The sequence below is a fragment of the Malurus melanocephalus genome, unplaced genomic scaffold (assembly GCF_030028575.1).
Source record: "Malurus melanocephalus ecotype Western Australia unplaced genomic scaffold, MMel_1.1 scaffold_24, whole genome shotgun sequence".
Classification (NCBI taxonomy): Eukaryota; Metazoa; Chordata; class Aves; order Passeriformes; family Maluridae; genus Malurus; species Malurus melanocephalus.
In genome coordinates, this window is record NW_026623256.1 from 824,146 (window position 1) to 847,168 (window position 23,023).

The following is a 23,023-nucleotide window of genomic DNA, read 5'->3' on the forward strand; positions in this document are numbered from 1 at the left end:
AAACAAATCTTTCCAAAACCCAATAAACACATAACAGCTTCCTTTCCAAAAGTCATTTGGGCATTTGCTTCAAATGGACCTGCCAGATTCCAACAAGCTTATTGATGAGGGCAGTGAAAGAAGGTCTTCAGCCTGAGCTCGATTGTGGGCTCTGACAAAAATCCTTCCTCTGCACACCRCTGTCTGTGCTGTAATGTGCTACTGAACACTGCTGCTGCAGTGTCAGTGCTAAAGCAGGAAAACCACCTTTTCTGGCAAAATCACCATTTCTGGCCTCCAACAGCTCTTTTGGGAACTGAATCACACCATGCTCCAGCTTACGAAACCGGGCTCTCCAGCACCGATGGCCCCTCTGCCTTCATTTGACATTTCTTTCCAATGTGGGACTGCAGTGCTGGAGCTGTTCCTCAGCTGTGTCTGGGAATCTCTCACTTCACACWGGTGGCCCTTCTCACCTTTAACCACTGAAAACCCCTGACACTCCTCTGTTGGTACCACTGCAATTCAAAATGTGTTTATGCTGAGGGCGTGGTAAGGCTGGAATTCCTGACCTAACCCCTGGCTCTCCCTGTTCCTGATTCTCCCACTCTAAAATCCTGGAGTTACTCCTCAAGAGAGGAAAGCAAACAGATTCTGTTGATCAATCCTGAGGCAGGAGTCAAGCCCTGCATTCCTCCTGATTGTTTSTACCATCAGTTGGCCAAGGAGAGCATTTCATCCTACAGTGATGGTGTCCTCATTACCATAAAAATGAATCCAAACTATCCCTTTTCCCCCAAGGCTGGAAAYATCAAAATAGGTGAAAAGCCAAAATAGAAGTTCTGCCTGAAGAATTACTGCTCCCCAGGCAGATTCCTCCTGTCCTATCGTTGTTTTATGGCTTTTCCATAATAAATAGGGAGAAAAGGCTGTAAAAACAGCATGRCCCATCATTTCTGCTTTCCCATGACCGTGAGCTTTAAGGAGCAGCACTGAAATTGGTGAATTTACAGCAGCATAGCTGAACTCAACATTTGCCCTGTACTTCCCATCACCTCATCTTCCAYAGCAAAACATTCCTGCTGAAAGTCTGAGGATCAATTCAGGTGYCACCTGAGCATTCAGGGTCAGGCTCTGCTTTTGTCAGGAGGGTTGAGTCCTTGGAAAGAGAAGGAAATATATATAGTGTGTGGCTTATGTGAAAGTCAGTACTTAGAACAAAAGCAGGGCAGGWATCCGAGGGTGGACAGAGTGTGCTGCCTCACTCACCCATCCCTGCAGTGCCACAATGTGCAGGGACAGGCACTGCCAGGCTCTCCTCTCTGCCTAATATTCTGCTGGTTTTACTAACTGCATTTAAGGACATATTTCTTCAGCTCTGAAAAAAAAAAAAAAAAAAAAAAAAAACCAGCAAAAAAAGTATTGTGCTGGTGGAGATCCAGCACAGGTCCCCTCATTGGAGTCAGTCTCCCAACAAGCCCAGAGCTGGGCTGCTTATTTCTTCACAGAGTTCCCATTTGGCTTTTGCTGAAGGGAAGGGAGTGTCAAGTTGGACTGTGTTCTTTATTTACTTGTTTTTCAGCATATCTCAAATCTGACCAGGATGTAACCTTTTTTGAGGCATGTGAGCCAAAGTCAGCTGAAGAGCCTGGAGTGGCTTTCAAAAGCAAGCCTCACAGCATKAGAGAATATGGGATTTGAGGAATGGGGGGACTTGCAGAAATGTGCATTTCCGTGGCCACAGGATCTGTTATACAGGCAGAGTCAAACCTACATGGTTATGACAGACTTCCCAGAGCACTCACGCCCTCAAATATTCCATCCCTGAACTCTCAGCTTTGTTTTCCTGTGCAGTCAGTCAGTATTGTTTCATCCAGAGAGATGTGTAGCTTTGGAGATCTATAATCACAGGTGAAATCATGCTCTGCAGTCATCATTTCTGACAGGACTGACAGAGTTGTTGTGCTTGACTCCAGTGGCAGAGCCGCAGTCTGAGCAAGCTCGTGCTGAAAATACAGCAGGAAGAATTTAATAACTGTGACATATTGAGCCAGATCATCACAGCCTTTATTCAAACTCTGTTTGAGTGAAGTATTTTATTTTGCTGCGGTGTGTTTGGTTGAAAATGGATACTTAGACCTCTGAATTCTAGATTTGCAAGTTGAAAATCTGGTTTGGATTCTCAGTTTTAAAGGCTCATGGAAAGGGTGCACACAGCCAGAAATTATCATTGAGCCACTGCACAACCACAGGACCAGCAGGGAACCACACACACTGGATGTGAAGCCAGACAGATGTGAAACAGTTTAAGAGTTTTTGGACACTGAGTSTGCTGTGGGGACGTGCACCAGCAGCTCTGTGCACTGCAGCTCACACTGCCCTGTTGAAACCAAGGGACCTTGTGAGAGTGCTGTGATGAGGAACTCACAGAGCTCATGATTCTTGTGACTCTTCTCTGTCATCTCCCTTGCTGTTGTGTCCCTTGAGTGTGAGGCAGCCCCTGGTTAGTTCCAGYTCCTGGGTGAAGGTCGTTCCCCTCRTCCTRCACCCACTGTTTGGCCACTGGCACTGTGGAACCACGACAGMAGATTCATTCCCAGCAAAACCCAAAGCAAATAGCTTTGCATCAAGGATGAGCCTGACCTTTCATTCTTAACAGTTCTAAAGGCAAAAGGTCAGAGAAAAACACRTCAGTATTCTTGACTGTATTGATGATTGCTCGTGCAAATGTCTTTCACCTGGTGGAAGGGGTCTTAGCTCTTCACCCGAAGCTTTCTCAGCTGGGGGATTCAAACTTTCAGTGTACTCATTCACTGGGGGAAAAAGTGTGGTTTCTTGGAGGGGAAGAACAGAAAATAGTAAAATAAAAGACCATGGCCTGGCAATGCCCCCTGGCTAACCATGTGCAAGAGGCAAGGATAGTATCAAAGCAAAGGCTTGCACAGCCTTCCTCTCCCACATGTGAAGACAAACTGCTGCTCAGGCTTTGCTTTGTGCCATCTGAGCCAGGAATGGGAGCTTGGCACTTAAATCTGCAGTTAAAGGGGGATTCATTATTAATAAGTTATCAATAAAAAAACCCAAACCCTGAAGAAATTTAAGGAGGAACTTGTTATAGGATTGCACATGTTGGATTCCACAACCATTACTGTGCCTGGTACAAGCAGTCATTGGTATGTGATGGGAGCAGGGGAAATTCTCYACACTGAGGACCAAGGAGGCTTTCCAGACCTGCCTCTGTCTCATCCAAAAATAGACCAAAGACTCACAGTTCCAGAGCAGGGAGTCATGGCCCATTTACAGACCTGGGCCACAGGGGTTTGCTGTCTCTGCTTGCTCAGCTGTCTGAGCACTGGAGAGAGGCAGAGACSAAGCAAGTGAGGCAGCACTGGAGAAAAAAAAAAGAAGTTGAAGTGCAGAACTCTCTCAGGGAAAATGTTCCTCTCTCTGGACTGCTCATCTCATGTTAACCTGCTACATTTGGAGTTGAATAATATGCAGATAACACATTGGAGGACCATAAAGTGAGTGGACTGGATGCATATAAAAGCTGTAAAAGACTCACTTTCCATCTGTAACAAAAATCAGTTWAAAGTTAATAGATCCTCTAGCCACACACATGGTTTCACTTCTGGAGATTATCGTGACTTGTATTTTAATTTGCTCTTTGATTTGTTTCTGGTCACTGATCCATGGAGGATGCTTGCTGTACCATACTTTGGCAGGAATTGGAGTGTGTGCATGGAAAGCAGAACTGGTAATATGTTATTTATAATTGATCAGCATGACGTGTATGGGTTTTTCTGGCAGCCAGCGTGGCCGATTGCAGCCTTCACTGCCAAAAGATCAGCCACAGAGACCACCTGGCAGGACAAAAGAACAAGTTTGGGGTTCCTTTTTTCCTAGATGGGATGGATTTAGTCCAGCTTTTTATTAGAAGTTCTGCCTAATTTGCAAGGTGATTTTTTTGGGTGGCTTACAAGAAAATTGAGACATACTGGTTTCCGCTGGTGCAACTGCTGCCAGCAGATCTGCCTGTCTTTGTGGCTGTGTCAGCAGTGCTTTTCTTTGCTCAGCACTGCAAGGGGATCCCTCCAGCATGTCAACAATTACCAGACACTTCACCTCCTTTAAAAGTCACTGCCTCTTTGTGTCTATAAATGTGCCTCAGTGCCCACTGGAGGAGACACCTSACAGGAAGAAGATGTTTGAGACCCTTTTACCCTATCCCATATGGGTGGGACGAATTTTCCCCTTCTCAGTTTTCCTTAACAACCTCACAAACAGGGACAAGCACAGGGGCTGTTTCTAATCCTATTTGTGATAGACAATAACATGCATGGGTGATCAGGTAAGCATGCAAATGGCTTCCCCAAAGTGGTGTTAATTTCAAGCCTCTGCAAGCTCAAAATTGCCTGGAGCTGTGTTGGTGGTGATGCTGGCTCCACCTCTGCCAGGGATGCCACTGTTCCCATGGCAACTCACCATCTCCTGTTTTAATTTTCCCCTTCCCTTCCATTAGGCAAGATAATTCCCAGATACWGAGTGAGGAAACAGTGTCCAGGTGCGTCAGCACTTGTTTAGGAGGAGGATGCCACTGGATATTTGCCCACTGCAGGCTGTTGCAGCCTCCATCACTTGACTTCTTACCTCATACAGAGGAGATTTCCAGCCCATCCAGGGCTCCAGGGAATCACGAGAAAAAGCAGGACTGAAAAGCTTTTGCACATCCAGGCCCTGGAAAAGGCGGTGTCCGTGGTCCATTAAGTTTATAGCAGCTRTATACTTCAGAATCTTTCTGTTTCTCACCAAGATGCCACCCAGCAGTGACAGCTGTACAGTGAGCCACAGACCCCAGAGGATGTGAGCCCTGAGGCAGACCCTCATTTCCCAGGATGCAGTGACTCACCATCTCCAAGGGAAGGAAAGGCAGCCCTTCCCCGTCCTGATGTTTGAGGCTGATTCAGTACCCTTAGCTTTGAAAAGTGGGTACAAACACAGGGGAATAGAAGTCCAAATTTAAATCCTCTTAGAACCCCTTAACGTTCTGTGATGCTATGATTTTTTTTTTCTTTTTTATATCAGATCATGGACAGTATGGCACTTCACAGCTCTGTGCAGCTTCCTTTGTATTTCTGTAGCACTTTGTCTGTTGAGAGATGACTGCAGGAGAAGGTCAAGTTAGGACAGARACAGTCCAACAGGCTTATTTCTTATTATTCTGCTACAATTTCTCAATTGTAACCACTGTTTCAAATGACTGAGCTGTGTGCTTTCCTTCTCCCCTGCAGTTGGCCATGGGCAGAGTGAGGGTGACCGTATGGTTGTCTCAGATTTCCACGTCTTCATCAGGGACAGCTTGCAGCACATTGATCTCATGAAGAAAGAGCACCCTGAGCTGCCTGTTCTCATCCTGGGGCACTCCATGGTAAGCACCATCCCCTCCCCTCCCAGCAGCACCCAGGACATGCCATGGTACTGACGTGGGTGCCACGAAATAACTCATTCCACAGCAGGAAAACAAAACCACAAGGAACCTTCCTTTCCCTGCATTCACTGGCTGATTTGCCAGCATGCTATAACACCAAGATCTGCCCTGAGTAAAGCCAGTCCTTAACTTTCCTACCCYCACTATGGCTCTAATTAGTGCCATTTGCCACGAGGGGCTTGTTTTTTAACAAGCCCATTCATTCCCATGGATATGTGGTAAGTCTCACTTCCCCTTTCATTTTAACCAGTAACCAGGAGGTTAAGCCCTCCAAAGCTYTGTGAGCAGCATGGGGATGAAGCATGAAAACACCCTGTAGCCTCATTCTGTTAAACAACCTAACAGGAGAATGTACCAGGGATTAAGGCTGCAAAAACAAAGGCACTGATTTGGTGAACAGATCTGAAGCCTGATTCTGACAGCACGGGCCAAATCCCTTTATTCAAGCTAACAGTATTCCCACTGATGTCATTGATCTGCTCTCCCTGCCTTCCCGGAGGAGAGGAAAATGAACAAGTGCTTTGGGATTCAGTCCATGCTCGGATAAATAAGTGTTTCTTGCATAAGAAGGCATGGCCTGCTCCGGAGGGCTCTCGTTCCCCAAAGCCGCTGTAACGAGGAGCTCATTTCCCACTGAGGCYTTGGAGATGCTTCTCACTGCTGCTCCGTTTAACGAGCCCCTGGTTCTCCAGCAGCGTGGAAGTTCCCCAGATTTTTCCCTTGGCAACCAACCCTCTGCAAGCTTTCCTGAGCAATCCCACCCCATCCCCTCCATCCCCACCCCTCACTGTCCCCATCCCCAGCCCCTGTCCTCACACAGGATGGCTCAGCCTGGCTGGTGTTCAGCTCCACGGGCTGGGTGTTTGCTGCCAGGCSCTGGGCACAGCACTGAGGGGCCAGRGGGACACTGAGGAGGAGAATATTTAATTCCCATTAATTAGCGAAGGGTTTGGCATGCTGAAGGCAGCATTGCTGTTGCCCGGGTTACCAGGGGCACAGCACGGAGCAAGCCTGGCTTAAGGCATCGTCCCAAGGCAGCACCTGYCTGTCTGTCAAGCTGATAAACCTCAACTTATTTATCAAGTCTCACCAGAATTGCCTCTTCAGGCATTTTCTTCTTACTTCTTAGTCCTTTTAAGTAAGGAGGACACAAGGCATCCCAGGGAGCTGATGGGCATTGCACAGAGTTGAGTTCAGTGTGACGTGAGGGTTTATAGCATGAGAACAGAAACCAGATCTCTTCTCCCCCACAAAAACCAGACACTTTCAGTGCTGCTGCTCCTCCAGCCTTCCTTGCTGACCACACTGCACTCTCAGTGGGGCAGAAATAATTGCTTGCTTGGACTAAACCCCTTCCAGTAACAAGATTACTGTACAAACAAGATGTTGGCACCTGTATTAAGCTGTGGGCTGTTATTTTGCATTGCAGGGGGGAGCCATCTCCATTCTGACAGCTAGTGAGCGACCCAGTGARTTTTCAGGCATGCTGTTAATCTCTCCTTTAGTGGTAGCCAGCCCAGAAGTCGCYACTCCCATCAAGGTAAGAGCAAACCCGCGTTGCACATGATCCCCTTGCTCTTCTGCAGAGGGGAAAGTGTAAAGACCTCTGGCCTTGAAATGCAAAGCCCTGCTGGGATCTGTGTCCCCCAGATGCCAGTCAATACTTCTCTTCTGAGTGCCTCCCACACAGTTCCACCTACTTTTCAAAGGGGAAGCAAATCCTGATCCTGTCCAGAAAAAACTTACTTAAGCAAGAGCCGGGTAACGGTGGGAGCAGACTGAGCTTTCTTCACCTCACCCTGTGGCAGCCCACACAGTGCTGTCCTTTCCCTTCCTCTCCTACAGCTTTCTTCCTGACTCATGCAGAGTCTGGTATAGTTGCAATGCAGGCTGCTGGCTAAGTCAGGCCAGGGTTATTTTTGGCATTTGGGGGATGACCGATTTCTAAACAGAACTAGAGCTCCTGAATCCCAGAAATCCTTTGTGAGCCTCAAAAGAGGCTTCCAGCTAAAGCATCATTGCCCCACCTGCATCCGATTTGCTTGGTACCATAACTGGTTCTTGTCCAAACCATCCCTTTTGGTTTGCATTTAGGCTTTGTCCCWCTCCCATTCACCTCTGCCCTCCAGAGCTGTTTCTGATCCACAATTGCATTGCCCAGTTTGCTCTTCCCCAGGGAAGTTCTGCAAAGCAACAGAGCCTCAGCTCTCTCCTCCTTTCTGYATTTTTGAAAGAATAAACAACAATCCTAAAAAAAGCTGGAAGCAAAGAGAAGGAGCAGCTAAACCAGCAGGAAGAACAGAGCATCTCATTCCCCCAGGACTTGTTCCTTTATCCTTTCTCCTTAGACTCCTCTGCTAGGGCTAGCTTCTTGTTTTAATCTACTTCTAAGCTATTTCTCTTTTTTTTTCCTTCTACAAGGAAGCAGACAGATTGCCTCAGCTTTCCATATAATTCTGTCCCACCTTCTGCTGTAGCCAAAGCCATCCATGTACTCACAAATCATTACAAACACCAAAGGGTGCTTTCTAATCACCTCTCTTTTCCACTGAAGAAAATGCATTAACACCTCTAGCCTTAGGAGGCAAAACCCTGCTGACATCTGCACCACCTGGWTGCCAGTCAATATTTTCCTTCTAAGTGCTTTCCCACAGTCCAACCTAATATTAAGAGGGGAAGAGAATCCTGAAGTTATTCAGTGCAGGTAAACCTATTTAAATAGGAGTCAGAGCATTAAAGTCTGGTTTTAGGAGGCAGATTACTGATTCTTCACAGATGAGGCTACATTGGGCATAAGTGTGCCGTGAGCAGCAGTGCCCCTACTTTTTCTTACATTGGACAGGAAAAAGGAATAAATATTAAGAGAAAATAATAAACAGTGTCTGAATATGAGAGAGACTGTCAGCCTTTTTTTTMTTCTCAAGGGAAATAGGGAAATATTGCTGTACCTTTCCCTTTTGTTAGATTCTAAACCCTTTCTGAAAAAAAGGATTCCCAGTTCTGTGGGAAGTAGCATTRCTATAGTCTGGTTTGTTGCAGATCTGTACCAGATGTTGCTTTATTTCAGTGTAAGAAATAAATGCAATGATGCATTATTTAGGTAGGAAATCCTATTCTCTAACTGGAGTATTTTGGAAGTGTTTCTATGGTCTCTTTCCTAGAGAGTCTCTCACATGCCATATTACAAGAGCACAGTCAGTTTCTTTCTCTTTCAAATCTATTGTTGCATCTCAAAACTGATAAAAAATTAATTATTCCTGAAATAGCTCTGCTCTGTCACACTCAGTTGAAATCAGTCCCGGAGCTGAAAAAGTATTTGCAAGAGGAAGGGCTGAAAACAGGGAGAGTATTCCTGCATAAACCACGTTTTCCCATAAAGCTGTGTGTTTTTTTTCCTCAGAGAGTCAAAAAACATTTCATGGTGATTGTGTTTCTGAGGAACAAAGGATTAGTTTTCCCTTGGAACTGGTATGACTTCTCAGCCCTGGGCCATTTCCCAAGGACCATTGCATTCATCCCTTTGCTGGGGAAGTTTCCAGCTGAGCAAGAATTTACCTTGGCCTGAACAAACGAGGGCTCAAGGCAACAATAACAGCGAGCCAGAWGACACGCTGGGTCCTTCAGTCCCTCTTAAAAATACCTTCCCTGGCTGCCCAGCCAGCCCTGGCAGCACAGCACAGCGTGTTTGCAGGCTCTGGGCAGGAAGATCAAATGCTGCTCTTTGCAGAAACACGGTTTCACCAGTGCCCTATAAATCCTGTGTCCTGATGGAAGCATCCCGTTGTAAATCCAGGGGAGTGAGAGGGATCTTGCTGCCTTGCCCCTTTTCTTCTCAACTGACCTGGACAAAGTTCAGCTCTGAATCTTCGGAATTTCAAAGGCTGCAGAAACAGGAGCCACATATGCTGGCAAAGGGCAGGGGTGAAAGAGCATCTCCCACYACATTTCTGCTATTGAATGTTTTGAAAAAAGGTGGGCAGGACAACCYCTTAGGAAATATTCCCTGGTGTTTAATCCTGTACTGACCCTCAGCCTATTGTTTGAGGACTCACTACACAATATTCCCCCTTTGCSTTTTGTGTTTTCTGTTTCACCTCTTGCTGATAATTGCTTCCCAATCCAACTGGACATKATGTTGCTCACTGTCATTCAGCCTGAATCTGCACCAACTAACGCTGCAAAGGACTTGGTTCCTGAGGTAGAACCAAACTAGAAGAAAGTACTATATTAAAACCTCCCCTTTTTTTTGGTATTGTTCTGCCCAGTTTAGCAGAGGTGATAGTCATCGGGTTCAGAATCCCAAATCTTGCCTGGGATCCATGAAGGTGGATCAATCMATCACTGCCTGGAATTAACACGAAATGAAGAAAACCCCATTCCTGCTTGGATCACTCTAAGCTCATACCTGCATTGGTGTGGGTGTATTATTTTACTCCTCTGGCTTCAGAGGCCTCAGCAGAAATTAACTTTGCTGACGCAGTGTCACAGACTGGTTCCTGTCACATCCACCCCAAAGCATCCATGTGTTCCCAAACCTGCTGTGAGCCTTTACTGCTTTTCACTCCTGAGTGACTTTTACTTCCACCTTGCGTTATTCCTCTATTACCACAATTAATCTGTCATGTGTCATCTGTGATCTGAAATGCCAGGGAGTGCTCCAGAAGTGATTAGGTGTCTGCAGAGACAGAGGGCATGGGGGCCAGCCTACCTGCAAGTGTTAGCTGTGAACTGCCACAGGGCCATAAAACACAGCAGTGAGCACTAACTGCGTGTTTTSTGACTTAAGTGGTGATCACTTAATTAAAGGCAGCTATCAAAGATCAGAGCAGAACGCTGGTATCACTGTGCTTGTAGTGCTATTGAAATGAAAGATGTTACCCTTTCTTCTGCCAGCAGTTTCCAGCCTGGGCTGCTCRGTGCTTTTGTGTGTTGCTCCCAGGAGATGTGTCAGCAATGGATTCCTTTAGCCAGTGCACATTTGGCTGTTGTTTATTTACAGGTTCCCTGGAGGATATGCTTATCAAAATGAATGCAGCCCAGRCAGCTACTGCCCATTGCACCCAGGGTGCAGTGCAACCTGAAACCAGAGCTGTGGCATCAAGGAAAGGGCAATARAACACTGAAAAACAGCTCTCCAAGAGCTGGAAATTACCTTTCCCTATCAATGTGCTTAACTGAGGCCTTTTCAGAAATTAACTGGAGAATGAGGGAAAGGCACAGTACAATGAAGTTGTGCTGTTGCATGTGGACGGACAGCTGACGGCATTTCAGTCTAGCACACCCACTCCCTGCTCCCWGGAGCAGTTTAAACACTTTTCTCGTTAAGAGAAATGTTTTAAATATAGGACAGATCCTCCTCCCGAGTTAGCTGACAATTCTCAACTATTTAACTCCTGTGCTGACTTCCATCAGCTCAGGATTTGGGCCTCTGTGTTCCTCTCTTCCTCTAACTGGCTCTTTGACTGCTTTCTTTCCTCTCCCACAGGTTTTTGCAGCGAAAGTGCTCAACTTTGTGCTCCCAAACCTGTCACTGGGATCAATAGATCCAAACGCAATTTCCCGGAACAAGAAAGAGGTGAGAACCTTTAATACCATTTAAAGTCACTGCACAGTTAGTATCCTGTCCCAGTCCTGCCATTTCTCTTTTAGAAAAAAACCACAAGTGTTTTGCCGAATCGGGAGGGCAGAAATCTGGGCTGGTGTAGAAAAGGTGACATGTTTCTGAAAAGGTGACATGTCTCTGAAGCCAGGGGAGCTGACTGCACACATGAGGTTGTGGGAGATCAGCTGTTCCTGCCTGGGCTGTGCCTTCCACCCACAGCTGCTCTGGTTCCAGACATGACAGAGCTACAGGTGAGGTGGGAAGCACATGGGAGTCAAATCTTTGTCTCTGCTGCACCACCACCACTCATTACAGCAGCAAAACCCACCTCAGACAAATTGCAAACTGCTAAAGTCAACTTTCCCACCTCTGCCCTTTGCAGTGAAATCATGCAAAACCCTACAGACCWGGAGATTTGTTTTCCTGCTTCCAAACTAGGATCATGTTGTGCCAGATGCATTCAAGCAGAGGAAAAGAGCGTGCTTGTCCCAAAGAACTTGTGACAAAGTCTRCTGGATCACAGTCTGACTCTGCCACAGCCTTTCCAAACAAATGATGCATTCATGCCCAACCCAAGAATAATACTTAAAGGAGCTGCAGTTGAAGCAGCTGTTGTAACAGCGCAGCTCCAGCCTCACCCTGTCCTTGGAACTGTCCCAGGGCTGTTTTTACAGTGTCACAGCAGCCTGGCACTCGTCTCCCATTGACACCCACTCCTGGTAATGAGTGTCAGCCTGTTCATGCCATCACTGCACAAACAGGGTCACTGCAACTGCTGCAACYCCACCTGAGCAGGGCATTTCCTTCTCACTGCTGTGGGAGGGGAGAAAGGAGAGAAACACAAACCACAAGTGGATGGATGTACTTGGGCTGAACCCAGAACTTGGTGCCTTTCAGAAATCAGGTTGAATTATAGAAAATAGCACTCAAGGGTGTCTTGGGAGCTTTGCTGGTGTAGTGGTCACTTGTTCCTTTACTCCTACGCCAGCTCACTCTCACTGACAGATGCTGTAATTTTCCATGGTGTTCATGCAWTGGTTCATACCTTAACTAGGAGTTAATGAATTGTGTTTCTCTGGAGAGGCAGCTGGRCCAGCATTAGAATTGGAGCTGAAAGGTGAGGGCAAAGATGATGCCAGCATCTGTTTGAGTACAGTGCTTCAGCCTCAGCACATCCCCCATCTTTGGTTCACCTAATCAGAAAACTGGAAGGCAAAGAGTCTCCCAGAATAGCCTCAAGGCTCAGGGCTGTTTCTTGGCACTGCCAGAGGAGGTTTTGTTCCAATGACTTTCAGTTCACTTATCTGTGAACAGAACATAAGATTTCACTGTGTTGGAGGTGGAAAGATCCAAGGAGCTGAGGAAAAGAAGACAGGGCTAGCATGGAGCGAGATCATGTGCATCCGCTGATGCACCATGTGACATATGCTCAAAAGTACCATATGAGGCTGCACAAAATACTTGCTTGGGAAGAAGACTGACTCCAATCTAGCTGTAGAAACCTGTTCTTAATTACATTCAGYTGCCATAACTTGTTGCATATAATTCAGAGAAAATGTTTAAATTAGGCAGTCAATTCACTGAAATGACACGGAGGAGAGTTTTCACATGTACATTTGTATTTRGAGGATAAAATCAGTGCTCTGGAGGAGGGGAGGAATTGGAGAGCTTTGGTCCCTACCTGAAGAGTGAGTGTGGCTGGGACATGTGGGTCTTTGCCTGCTCCTGSACTGATTTGTTATGTGACACCTGAACTCTGCTGCAGCTGCTCCTTAAGGATGTTTTAAATACACTCCAAGAGCTGGATCCTCTGCTGGAGGATGCTGCTGCTACATTTGATAGSTTTGTAGGGGAAAAGTGATGATGTGGGGTCAGCCTGGGTAATAATGCATTTAGGAAAGTGTCAGAGAGCTCCCTGGAATTGGTGCACGGTATTGACTGAGCACTTCCGTGTTGCGGTGAAGTTGGGAATCACCACAGCAACCACTGGACACACGTGATAATAAATGCTRTTGTGTTGTCTTTCTAATCACATATTTGCTGCTGCTTCCTCTGCTCTGTGATGCTTCAAGCCTCTAAAGSTTCCTTGGGGCGTTGGTTTTCCTCTGCCTTTTCCCTTTCTGTGGAGCAAGGGAGAGCCTTTTGCAGTGGATAAGGGTTCATTGGAGCCTGCCTGTAAAGGAGAGATGTCCAAATGAGACACAACCCCCATGTGCTGTGCTGCCTGCTCACCTGCACATGAACACACAGCTGGCAAAGCCTTTTCCTGACCCCCTTCCAACACCAGCATTTGAGGCTCTGAAGACAAGACAGCATTTTGGTCCTCTGGCTGCCTCTGAGCACACTCCACCCTCCTTTTGGGTTCAAGATGCTCAGGTTTAAAGTGCACAACATGCTGGAAACATCCATTATTTATATGTTACACACACACTCCTGCCAGACCAGCTTTCTRTTCACTAGAAACGTTTTTGGGACATCGTCCAAGAATTCCCTGATGGGTTTGTGTTCACAGAAAGCTGTCTTCAGGGTGTGGGGACTGAAACATGGCATCATAGTTGTTTGATGTTTGCTGCATCAAACACAAGAGAGACAAAAGAGAGCAAGAAGCAGCCTTAAAAACCAGTTCTGTTATTCCAAGGAGGAATGACATCACAATGGCAGGAGTCTCTTTACCCCACTAGTCTTTGTAGCTGCTGTGGCTGAGTGGAATGGTCCCCCTGACTTTAGCCTTGATCCTGCAAAGCCCACACAGGATGARGCTGCAAGGGGAGATGCAGATCTCTGAACAGGGCAGTGTGATGCAGCATCCTGATGGCTGCTTCTGTCTYAGAACTACATAAAGATAAAAAGAGCTGCTGGGAGAGGCCCTGGGGAGCCTTTGCTGGCATCCCTTTCTGTTCTTGCCCCCTGTCACAGAGCTCAGTGCAGCAACAACAGCTTTTGGCTTGCATGGTTTACAGATTGCAGCCTGCAGAATATAAAGCTCATTCCCTGTCTTYCCCTCCTTCCCCAGTGAGCTGCTGCTTGGCACTCACCCTGTGCACTGAGCATTGATTCTGACAAGGACTCATGTTCCTTGATGGGAACAGGATACTGCCCCTGCAGTCCTGATCAGTCTGRTTTGGGATTGGGTTGTATTTTGTTTTATTTTCTCCTGCTGTCATCTACACAAAAATATTTGTTGGCTGATTTTTTGTAGCTMAAAAATTTCCATTCTTTCAGACAASWAGGGAAAGAAATAAACCCATTAGGTCATTCTTCTAGCATTTATGAGGCTGGAGAGGGGGCCAGCTCACATGAATTCATTAACACTGTTTTACTCCATGGGAAGAGACCTTCTGCCAATCCATACACCCGTCCATCCTGAATCCCCCTTGCAAACTCTCTTATTTATTGCATTCAATTAAAAAAAAAACCCAACAACAAACCCACGAACCTAAAAAATACTAAAATCCACCCATCTGAAAGCTGTGTTGCTTTAGCACAGCGCTGTGACATGGGTCCAGGTTAGGCTGAAACCAGTTGCTAAGTAGGCAGTGAAACACAGTGRTTTTGCTCAAAAAGCTGATGAAAAGTCACTGTATTTGGCTGAGGGTACATCCAGCTGCCAACAGCAGAGTGAACTGCACCCAGGGGGCACTTGGTGCTCTGGAAGTCAAAGCTGAACATTTTCCATGAGCACATTCACAAAGGGACAGTTTTTCCTAAACACAGGTGGCTCCTTGCCCTGTTTGAAGGACTTTGGAGAGCAGGGAAGGTGCAGCTCAGCAGGGATGGGGGTGAAAGATGCAGGTGCAGGTTTCTGCACCAATAAGCTGGTTGGGCACTGGGATGGTCCATACAGAGCCAAAGGGACCCTGTGCTGTTCCCCCTCTGCTTCCCAGGACCATCAGCAGGAGCAGGGGATGTTCAGCCTGTCTCAGTGTCATAACCATGGTCTCATCTTTGCAGTCACCTCTTACAAGCAGTTTTCCAGATTCTGAGCAAGCACTTGCTTTGTTGCAAGGGAGATGCTGTGTGTAATATGATGAGCTGTGATGATTATCTTTGTCTCCCTGCCAAAAATTACCCCTCAATTCAGAGTAGCCGTGCACAGAGACCAAAATACAACAACGGCCTTAATGAAATCCTGGAAACATCCACCATGTCCAAGGATCCCTAAGTGAGTTCCATGATAACTTGAATTTCTTCGGTCCAGTTCCAACACCAAGTGGAATGGCTGTACTGCTGTCCCTCCCTTGACCATCTTCAGTACTGTGGATTGGATTTGAAGGGGGTCAGCCACTAATGCTCCCAAATTTCCCCTCTCATCCTCCCCTTGCTGCATGTAGGGATAGCATGAATTCAGGCAGTGGGAGGTGATGGGGACTGGAAGCAAGAAAGTGATGAGGAAGGGCTGGTGAGCATCAGGGGCCTCGCTGCCAGCTCTGTTCCCAGGGCTTTGTGCTCCACACATTCCAGAAGACAACAAGGGAAACTGGAGTTAAACCCTCTGAYAAATTAATGCCCCCAGGTGGGAAAGCCCTGCCATGCACTGTTCTTCTGCCACCCTGAGGATCTCATCTCACAGGGAATGGAAGGCAGAATCCACCCCAAACCTTTGTGTCCATACTGCCCTACAGTGCCTGCCTGTGCCTACACCCACACATGGCTGCGTGTCCTTGGGTGGCCTTTGGGTCAGCTCCTAGCCATGGTCCCCCCAGGGCAGCCACAAGGACCTCAACTTAATGCCATCAAGGTAGAATTTGAACAGACCCCTCTGCCTGCAAGGGGAGGAGGAGACTGCTCTCAGCTAACCTATAAATAACCAGCATTTCTATAAACATCTGCCAGGGTTGGGAGAAACGGGAGGCTGTGCCAGAGACCAGCCCATAATCAAAGCATTCTGGCAAATATTGCGATGGTGGGGGCTGTGTGGGCCGTCTCCACATACAGTATACAAATATTTACTGTAGATTYGCCTGCTGCACTAACTACTCCTTCCTAGCAACTTTCTGCACCAGCTCTTGTGCATTTTTATCCCCTCACAGTCTGGCTAAGCAAGTTGTTCACTACTTTTTTTTTGCCTGCCACCTGATACCATCATTTGCTGCCTTGTCTGCCACACTTTACACGCAGAGATGACCCCTTGGCTTTGCAGTYCCATGTGTCAATTGTCTGTAGGTGCATCTCATGTTCTCCAGATAGGGAAAGAGAACATTTGAACCCTCAGCAGAGAGGATGAGGGTCTGGAGAACATCAGCTTTCAAGTAGCACAGTCTGAAGAACCCTCTGTAGAAGAGATACCAYTGGAATGAAGAAGGGCACAGCAGARGAGAAAAATGCAGGCAGGTGCCCCYGTGGGAATGGTCTCTGTCTGACACTGGTTGTTTCCCTGCATGAGCTCCTTTCATAGAGCTCTGGCCTGAATATTTTCCAGTGGTTGAAGAGAGAAAYACGCAGCAAAGAGCAGTGCTGGGAAGCCCCAGCAAAGACCTCGACCTTGGCTCTGATGGCAGGATGTCCTGAGAGAGTAGGAAATGACTGCAAGCCAAGGGAAGAGACTCCTCACMGCCAGGCTGATCTGCTTTTTCTTCTCTGTGTGAAATACTGCTAATCTTAAGTTACCTCTTTCTCCCTGCCAGATGGAGTCGTACACATCTGACCCCTTGGTCTACCACGGTGGCATGAAGGTGTCCTTTGTCATCCAGCTGATGAACGCCATTGCCAGAATCGAGCGAGCCCTGCCCAAGCTGACCCTGCCCATCCTGGTGCTACACGGCTCCTCCGACAAGCTCTGCGACATCAGAGGCTCCTATTTACTGATGGACACAGTGCAGAGCCAGGACAAAACGCTCAAGGTCATCCTGCTTTCTTGATTGTTGGGAGAYTGTGCTGTCAGTGCTGGCCTGAGCGTGAGTGTGAGGGGTGGGGAGCCTGCGGGTCTCCAGAGCGATGGAGGCAAAGATGGATTGGTGAGGCTGAGCAGTGACAGCCCCTTCCAGCCCAAGCTCAGCCCTCCCTGGGCTCAGAGTGGTGGCCTTTCACCAGCTGGGGGCAGGGGGTGGTGGGTGATCTAGAGGGTGCACCCAGAGGGTGTCTTGGATGTGAGCAGCTTGGTGCAGAAGCAGAGCAAGGCTYGTAAGCAGGTAAAGTGCTGACCCAAAAAGCTCTTCTGAACAATGCCAACTGTGCGAGCAGCAGCCTCACCTCGTGTCCCAGCGTGTAAAGGTGCACGGAGGTCTTTCCAAAACACTGAACAACAAAAGCCACTTCACATCTGTTCATTTCAAAAGAGCCACAGCTGATTAACCAATTGTTAGCACATGAATAAACCTGAAAGAGAGACAGGGAGACCAAGGGAAAGCTTTTGTCATCAGAAAAATAACTGGATGGTCTGAGCATAAAAGGAGAAAAWTTGCACAAGGCATGATGGGAACATCCCCCATTGTCCTTTACACTCCAAGGGCATGATAAGTATTTCCTCCTCCTTAGGGGGATAAGAAGCAAGAAATGGCTGGGGCTGGGATGTGCATTGTTTTCCTAAAGGGCAGCAGGGTGCTCTGGTACCCACAGGTGTCAGGCTGCAATGCCAACATCTCCCTGCTTGTCCAGGGCCAGCACCACCAGTGGCATCTCCCTGATTTCATAACCTGCTACGTCTCAGATAAAACCAGACAAGCTGTGGGCAGGATGTGTCGGACCTGTGGGTGTTGATGAGAGGGGACTGAAGGCTGCTTTGTTCATGCAGATTTATTTGATTTGTGCTAATCTCTGCTCTCTCCCTGGCTGCAGGTGTATGAGGAAGCCTACCATGCCCTCCACAAAGAGCTGCCYGAGGTCTCTACCTCTGTCTTCACAGAAATACTGACATGGATTGGCCAGAAGGTCCCAGCAGCTGGGGAAGCCAGCCATTCTTAAGAGCAATTGCATTTGCAGCTCTTACTGGGGTTTTCTGGGAATAGATGTTTTTCTTATTAGAAATCTCTCAGAAAAAAAAATCTAACATGGAGGGATTTTTGGGATATTTTATCACGCACAGCATAAGGGGTGGGGGGAGAGGCAGGGGGTGGGGCATTATTTGCTGATGGAAATGGCCATTGCCCTAATCTGGAGAAGAATTGATAGCTGTGGGATGCCCCTCACCCACCAAACTTTCCCCAYGGCTTCCCCTTCTCTGCTTTCGCCRGGGTGACAGGGATGTGTTTATACTGCAATAATTATTGGTGTATAAAAGAAATCAGTATCTTCCACTTCATGGTTTTGATGCCAGGTGCGTCCCTTGCCCCCACCATCCAGTACCTTAAAAACCCTGGTCCTTGAGAGGAGAGCACTAAAYGAAGGTGCTGGGTGATGAGGAGAGGCTAAAGATGGAGCTGACTGCTCCCTGAAGGTGAAAGGCTGATTTTCAACATCAGACCCATTTGGATACTACCTTTTTAAGCAGATCAGGCCAGGGGAGAGCAAAGAGACGCTTCCCCCGCCGCCCTGCACGTCCTCTGCAAGTTTGCACTCGGGGAAAGCATGTGGAACAGTGCTTTGATTTTCATCATCAGAGCAGGATCCCAGAGGGAAAAGCAGGAATATGGAATCAAACCCACTTAGCACATTCAATTCCCATGCTTTTCCCAATGTCAAACCCCATCTCCTCTGCAAGATGAASTATTCTGTAAATATTCCTAGGGACAGGGTTTTTTCCTTCTTTCCTTTTYTTACTTGCCTTTTTTTTTTCTTYTGGAATTAATCACTTGTGCTACTGAAACTGAAAAAGCAAAGTTATAAGAGAATATAGTAATATAATATATGATGTATATAGAGATGGCTGGAAGCTGGAGAAGAAACGGGAGGAGAGTAAAGAAGGAGTTAATCATTCCTTCTCTTGGCAAGGAGCAATGTTGTCCTACCAGGATCCAGTCCTCTCACCATAACTTTACAGTCATAATCTGTTGTTTTCCTTCATCAGTTGGAAAATGTCCTGAAAATAATGCTAGAGAGAAGTGCAGAGCATCTGGTGGGTGGGGAGTAGCAGTGGGTGTCCTCATGGTCCACTGGTTTAGCAGGAGACCCACAGCATGAGCAGAGATGCTGTCCCAGCTCACCCCAAAGAGCCCTGGGGCAGAGCACTGAGGGGCAGAGCACTGAGGGGCTGAGCTCTGCCCTCCAGGGCACGGGGGGAGCTTTAGGCAGAACTTGGGGTGTGATCACCCATCCAACCTCTGCCTTGCTGGGCCAGGGGCATCCACAGACCCTGCTCTACAGCTGCCCTGGAGGAGCCTGTGGACGGGGTCTGCRGTGCAGGTGAGCCAAATCCTAGAGCTTCCTGAGTCTCTGCTAGCAGTAGGATGAGAGGAAAGAGTTTAGACCCTGGGTTAGAGCAGAGACATTGCACTGACACAGCAAAAGCTGCGTGGTGATGACAGGGTGGCTGTGCAGGCCGATTTATCCAGCACAATGGCCCTCAGCAGGAATTACTGGCACTATCCAAAGGGAAGGGGTTTAACCTGCACCTCTCCCTCCAGTTTTGCAAGAAGAGAATGCAAATGTTGCACTATGAGAGAGTGGGGCATCTCCCCCAGTGACAAACCAGCCCTTACTGCTTTCCTTGGCAGCAGCGGGAGCCAGCGCTGTGTCTTGAGCTGCTCTCCCAGGGCTGGGGCCCTCCTGTGACAGTCAGGGGGTCACCCACCTCGTTTTCCTTTGGAAGCAGTTCTGGCAAGGTTCAGGAAAGGGACCTCTGTGCAATAACAGTCAGGATCAGGGCTCGGTCCCATTCAGTCCCATCACGGATGGATGAAAGACATGTGGATGCAGGTTGTGTCCTTGTAGTTGCCCCAAGGGGCCCAAGTCAGGGAAGCTCTTTTATACAGGTTGATCCAGGCACTTTGGCATTTGTATTTTCTTGCCTCTAAAGAGAGGAATGTGCTGTAGTTCTCCCAGCAATGCCAGTTTTTTATTGAAATAYTATTCCAGTGCAATCAGCTGTTCTCAGCAGCCCCTGCTGAACCTCTGGTGACACTCTGGGAAGGAGCGATGTGCACGTCACCTGCTTTCCATCTTCCAGCAGCCTGTCTTGAGGCAACTTCTTGTGCCTGAGCAAGCTCCCTCCTGGCCAGATGCTGCTGGAGAAAGACAGCAAGAAGAGGAAAACTGCAGCAGTGAGAAATCTCACCTGCTCCTTCAGCTGGAAGGGGAAACAAGTGGGTGTGATCCAGAGGTGACAGACGTTGCGGGGGYAGTAGCAAGATGATGACTTAAGGATAGGATTTTCGAAAGCACTTTTCKTGAGGAAGTCAGGAGGAGTAAATCAATGCCCACATTCTTTACATCCCTTCCAAACTGACAAGCACTTTGCAGGAGGGGAGAGGGAAGTGACCCTTCAGYGGAAAGGTCAGAGCCCGTCTGCTCCCTCCAACCTGGCTTCAGGCAGAGGAAAGTCCGTTGTCAGTGCCTTTGCTAAAATATGTCCTTTCACCCAAGAAACATCTGCAGCTGAACAGAAATAACRGGAAACAATTTACATTGATTTGGGGAAGCCTTGTCCCTCTGTCCATAGCCAAGCTCAGCAGTGGCACATGGCCTGGGGAGGCTATGTTTGAAAAAAAAAAGGTTAACAAACAAAACCCGCAAAGAACAAAAACAAAAAAAAAAGCCAAACAGCCCAAAGCCAYGGCACAGCGGCAGGTATTGCCACCTTCATCCTGTTTTCTGAAGAGTTACCTTCTGAGGCAATTAACACAGGGAAACCTCTCCCAAAGGAGCCGGGCAGTGCCTGCACTGACCCCACACACTCTGGGCTGGCTTCTGAGCAGAGAGGGGCCACAGCTCCTGGGCAGGTGGGGAAATGAGTGCTGAGGGAAGGAGCCAGGAACAGTTCAGCCTGGGCCAGGTGAGACACTGATGTGCACATTGCAGCTCTCACTGCTGCTGCTGATCCCTTCCCCTGCCTGTGAGCTCCTTTGTACTGGGTCAGTTAGGTTTCACCAAGCCCCGGAGGAATTCTTCCTTGGCTGACCGGATTAGCAGTGAGCGGAGCAGCTGCTGGGGAAATGTAATTACACTCTATTTCCAGCTGGCAGGTAGCACTGGCAGGGAGCACAGCCAGCCTTATGAACCACACCAGAGCCTGGGCTGCCCTGGAGAACGGGTGGCACTCGTGACTGAGCAATAGCAACGTGTAACTACTGTATATCTCACCACCTGTAGCACTGAGAGGCCCTTCCCCACTGCCTAACCCATCATGTTTTCTATTTAGCCTGTTCTTTTTATACCACTCACCTTAGCACACTGCCAGAATAAACCCACAGTTGGGATGGCATTTCCTTTTACGAGTAATTCCTGAGGTTGTCTCTCTTGTTCTGTTGTGTTCCAGTTCAATAAAATACATTTATATATAAATATACATATATAAAAACGTATATACATACACATGTATTTTCAGTGGAAAAAAAAAACATATACAAGTTTAGGATTCTTAAAGGAATACAATGTATATTGCAACTAATAATAAAGTTATGTTTTCTGAACAGAGCGTGTCTGACAGGGCGTCATTGGTGACCTTTCCAAAGTGCTTCCCACACCCAGATTAAACAATAGTGTGGAGCTGSTGGAGGATGTGCAGTAACAAGCAAACTCAGCCTGCTTCAAGACCTGGCTCCCATGCTTTTACAAGCCCATTAAAACATGATGTTGGTCCTGAACTAAACCCAGTTCCAACAGGAAGCATCTGCACTGTGGCAGGAGCAACTCCTGATTAAATCCTACCTTTTGTCCCCAGCTGTGAGTGCAGATCAAGCTGGGGAGTGCTTTGATGCTCTCAGCTCCCAAGCAGTGCCAGAGACATCAGCAGCACTAAACCCAGCCTTCATTGACTCATTTCATCTTCCTTGTGCCTCCAGTCACTAAATCAAGAGAATAAAATTCTCCTGCATCCCTCTGCAGGGTCTGTGTCAGAAGCTCTGGCCAAGGACTTTGATGCACAAAAMCACAGAAAACAGAGCAGGGGCTCTCCACCAAGCCAGCAGGCACACCATGCTAGCGAGGAATTGTCAGTAACAACATCTGCTTGAATATTGGCAAGTCCACACCTCTTTCTTCTGGTATTTTGGTGGTTCATTAAGCTCATCACAGTTTTGGGGGTCACTGGAGGGTGTACACCATGGTGCTGGGACAGGGACTGAGCACAGGAGGGAGGGGACAATGCTTCACAAGGCTGGGAGCAGCAGCAGCACAAAGGAGCTGCTTTGGCAGGGCACTGCTCCCAATGTCACCACCTGGTGCCTGGCGAGCTGGCACAGCCACAGGTGGCCTTTCTGTTTTCAGCCTGTGCTTCTACTCTGATCCTGTGAGCCTGCAGGAACCCTGAAGCTTTGCCTTTTTCCTCAGCCTGTGCTCACTCTTGTGTTGTCCAAGGCTGGCTCTGGGGGTTGCTACAAGATGGGGATCAGCCAATGAATGGTAAAGCAGGAGCCAAAGCAGTGCCAGGGTGAGGGGGAGAGCTCCTTAGGAGTCCTTTCCTGTTCCTGTCACCCTGGCAGGGACAGCCAGCCCGTGTCACCACTGGGACATGAGAGGTGTCCTACTCAGCCACAGTGCAGCAGGGCCATGCCTCTGCCAGCCCAGCACCCAGGCCAGGCTCAGGCACTGAGAGCAGCCAAAGGCTGCAGCTCCAGTCACTGGTGAGGAATTTTAACTCAGACCTGCTCAGCACATAAGCCACARTGCTTCACTTCCATTTGCTGCTGGTTAAACATCAGAGGAGGGAGGTTTGGGGCTGCAATCCACTGCAGAGCTGCTGCTGGGGGTGAGCAGGGACTTGCACCTCTCCACTGCCCCTGCCCAGCTTGAGGCAGAATCTCATCCCAGGAAAAGGGAGATGGAGCTGAAGGGTTGTACAGATGCCACCACATCACCAGAGACCTCCAGTGCCACACACACGCTGCAGTCTGCCCGCCTGCCAGCMCCACTCCTGCTCACAC

The 23,023-nt window shown here is 48.0% G+C and overlaps 1 protein-coding gene across 4 annotated transcripts in view; it reads left to right on the forward strand.

The window, feature by feature from the left end:
* The window catches only part of MGLL (monoglyceride lipase), a 97,080-nt gene extending 75,507 nt beyond the window's left edge, over nt 1-21,573 (forward strand). For all 4 annotated transcript variants that reach the window (XM_057390249.1, XM_057390248.1, XM_057390247.1 and 1 more), the window contains 5 exons: nt 5,271-5,407; nt 6,897-7,007; nt 10,953-11,042; nt 16,694-16,909; nt 17,844-21,573. In XM_057390249.1, the coding sequence (XP_057246232.1) occupies nt 5,271-5,407; nt 6,897-7,007; nt 10,953-11,042; nt 16,694-16,909; nt 17,844-17,969 (680 nt within the window). In that variant the 3' untranslated portion in view covers nt 17,970-21,573. The remainder of the gene's footprint in view (nt 1-5,270; nt 5,408-6,896; nt 7,008-10,952; nt 11,043-16,693; nt 16,910-17,843) is intronic.
* Nucleotides 21,574-23,023: the final 1,450 nt, after the last annotated feature.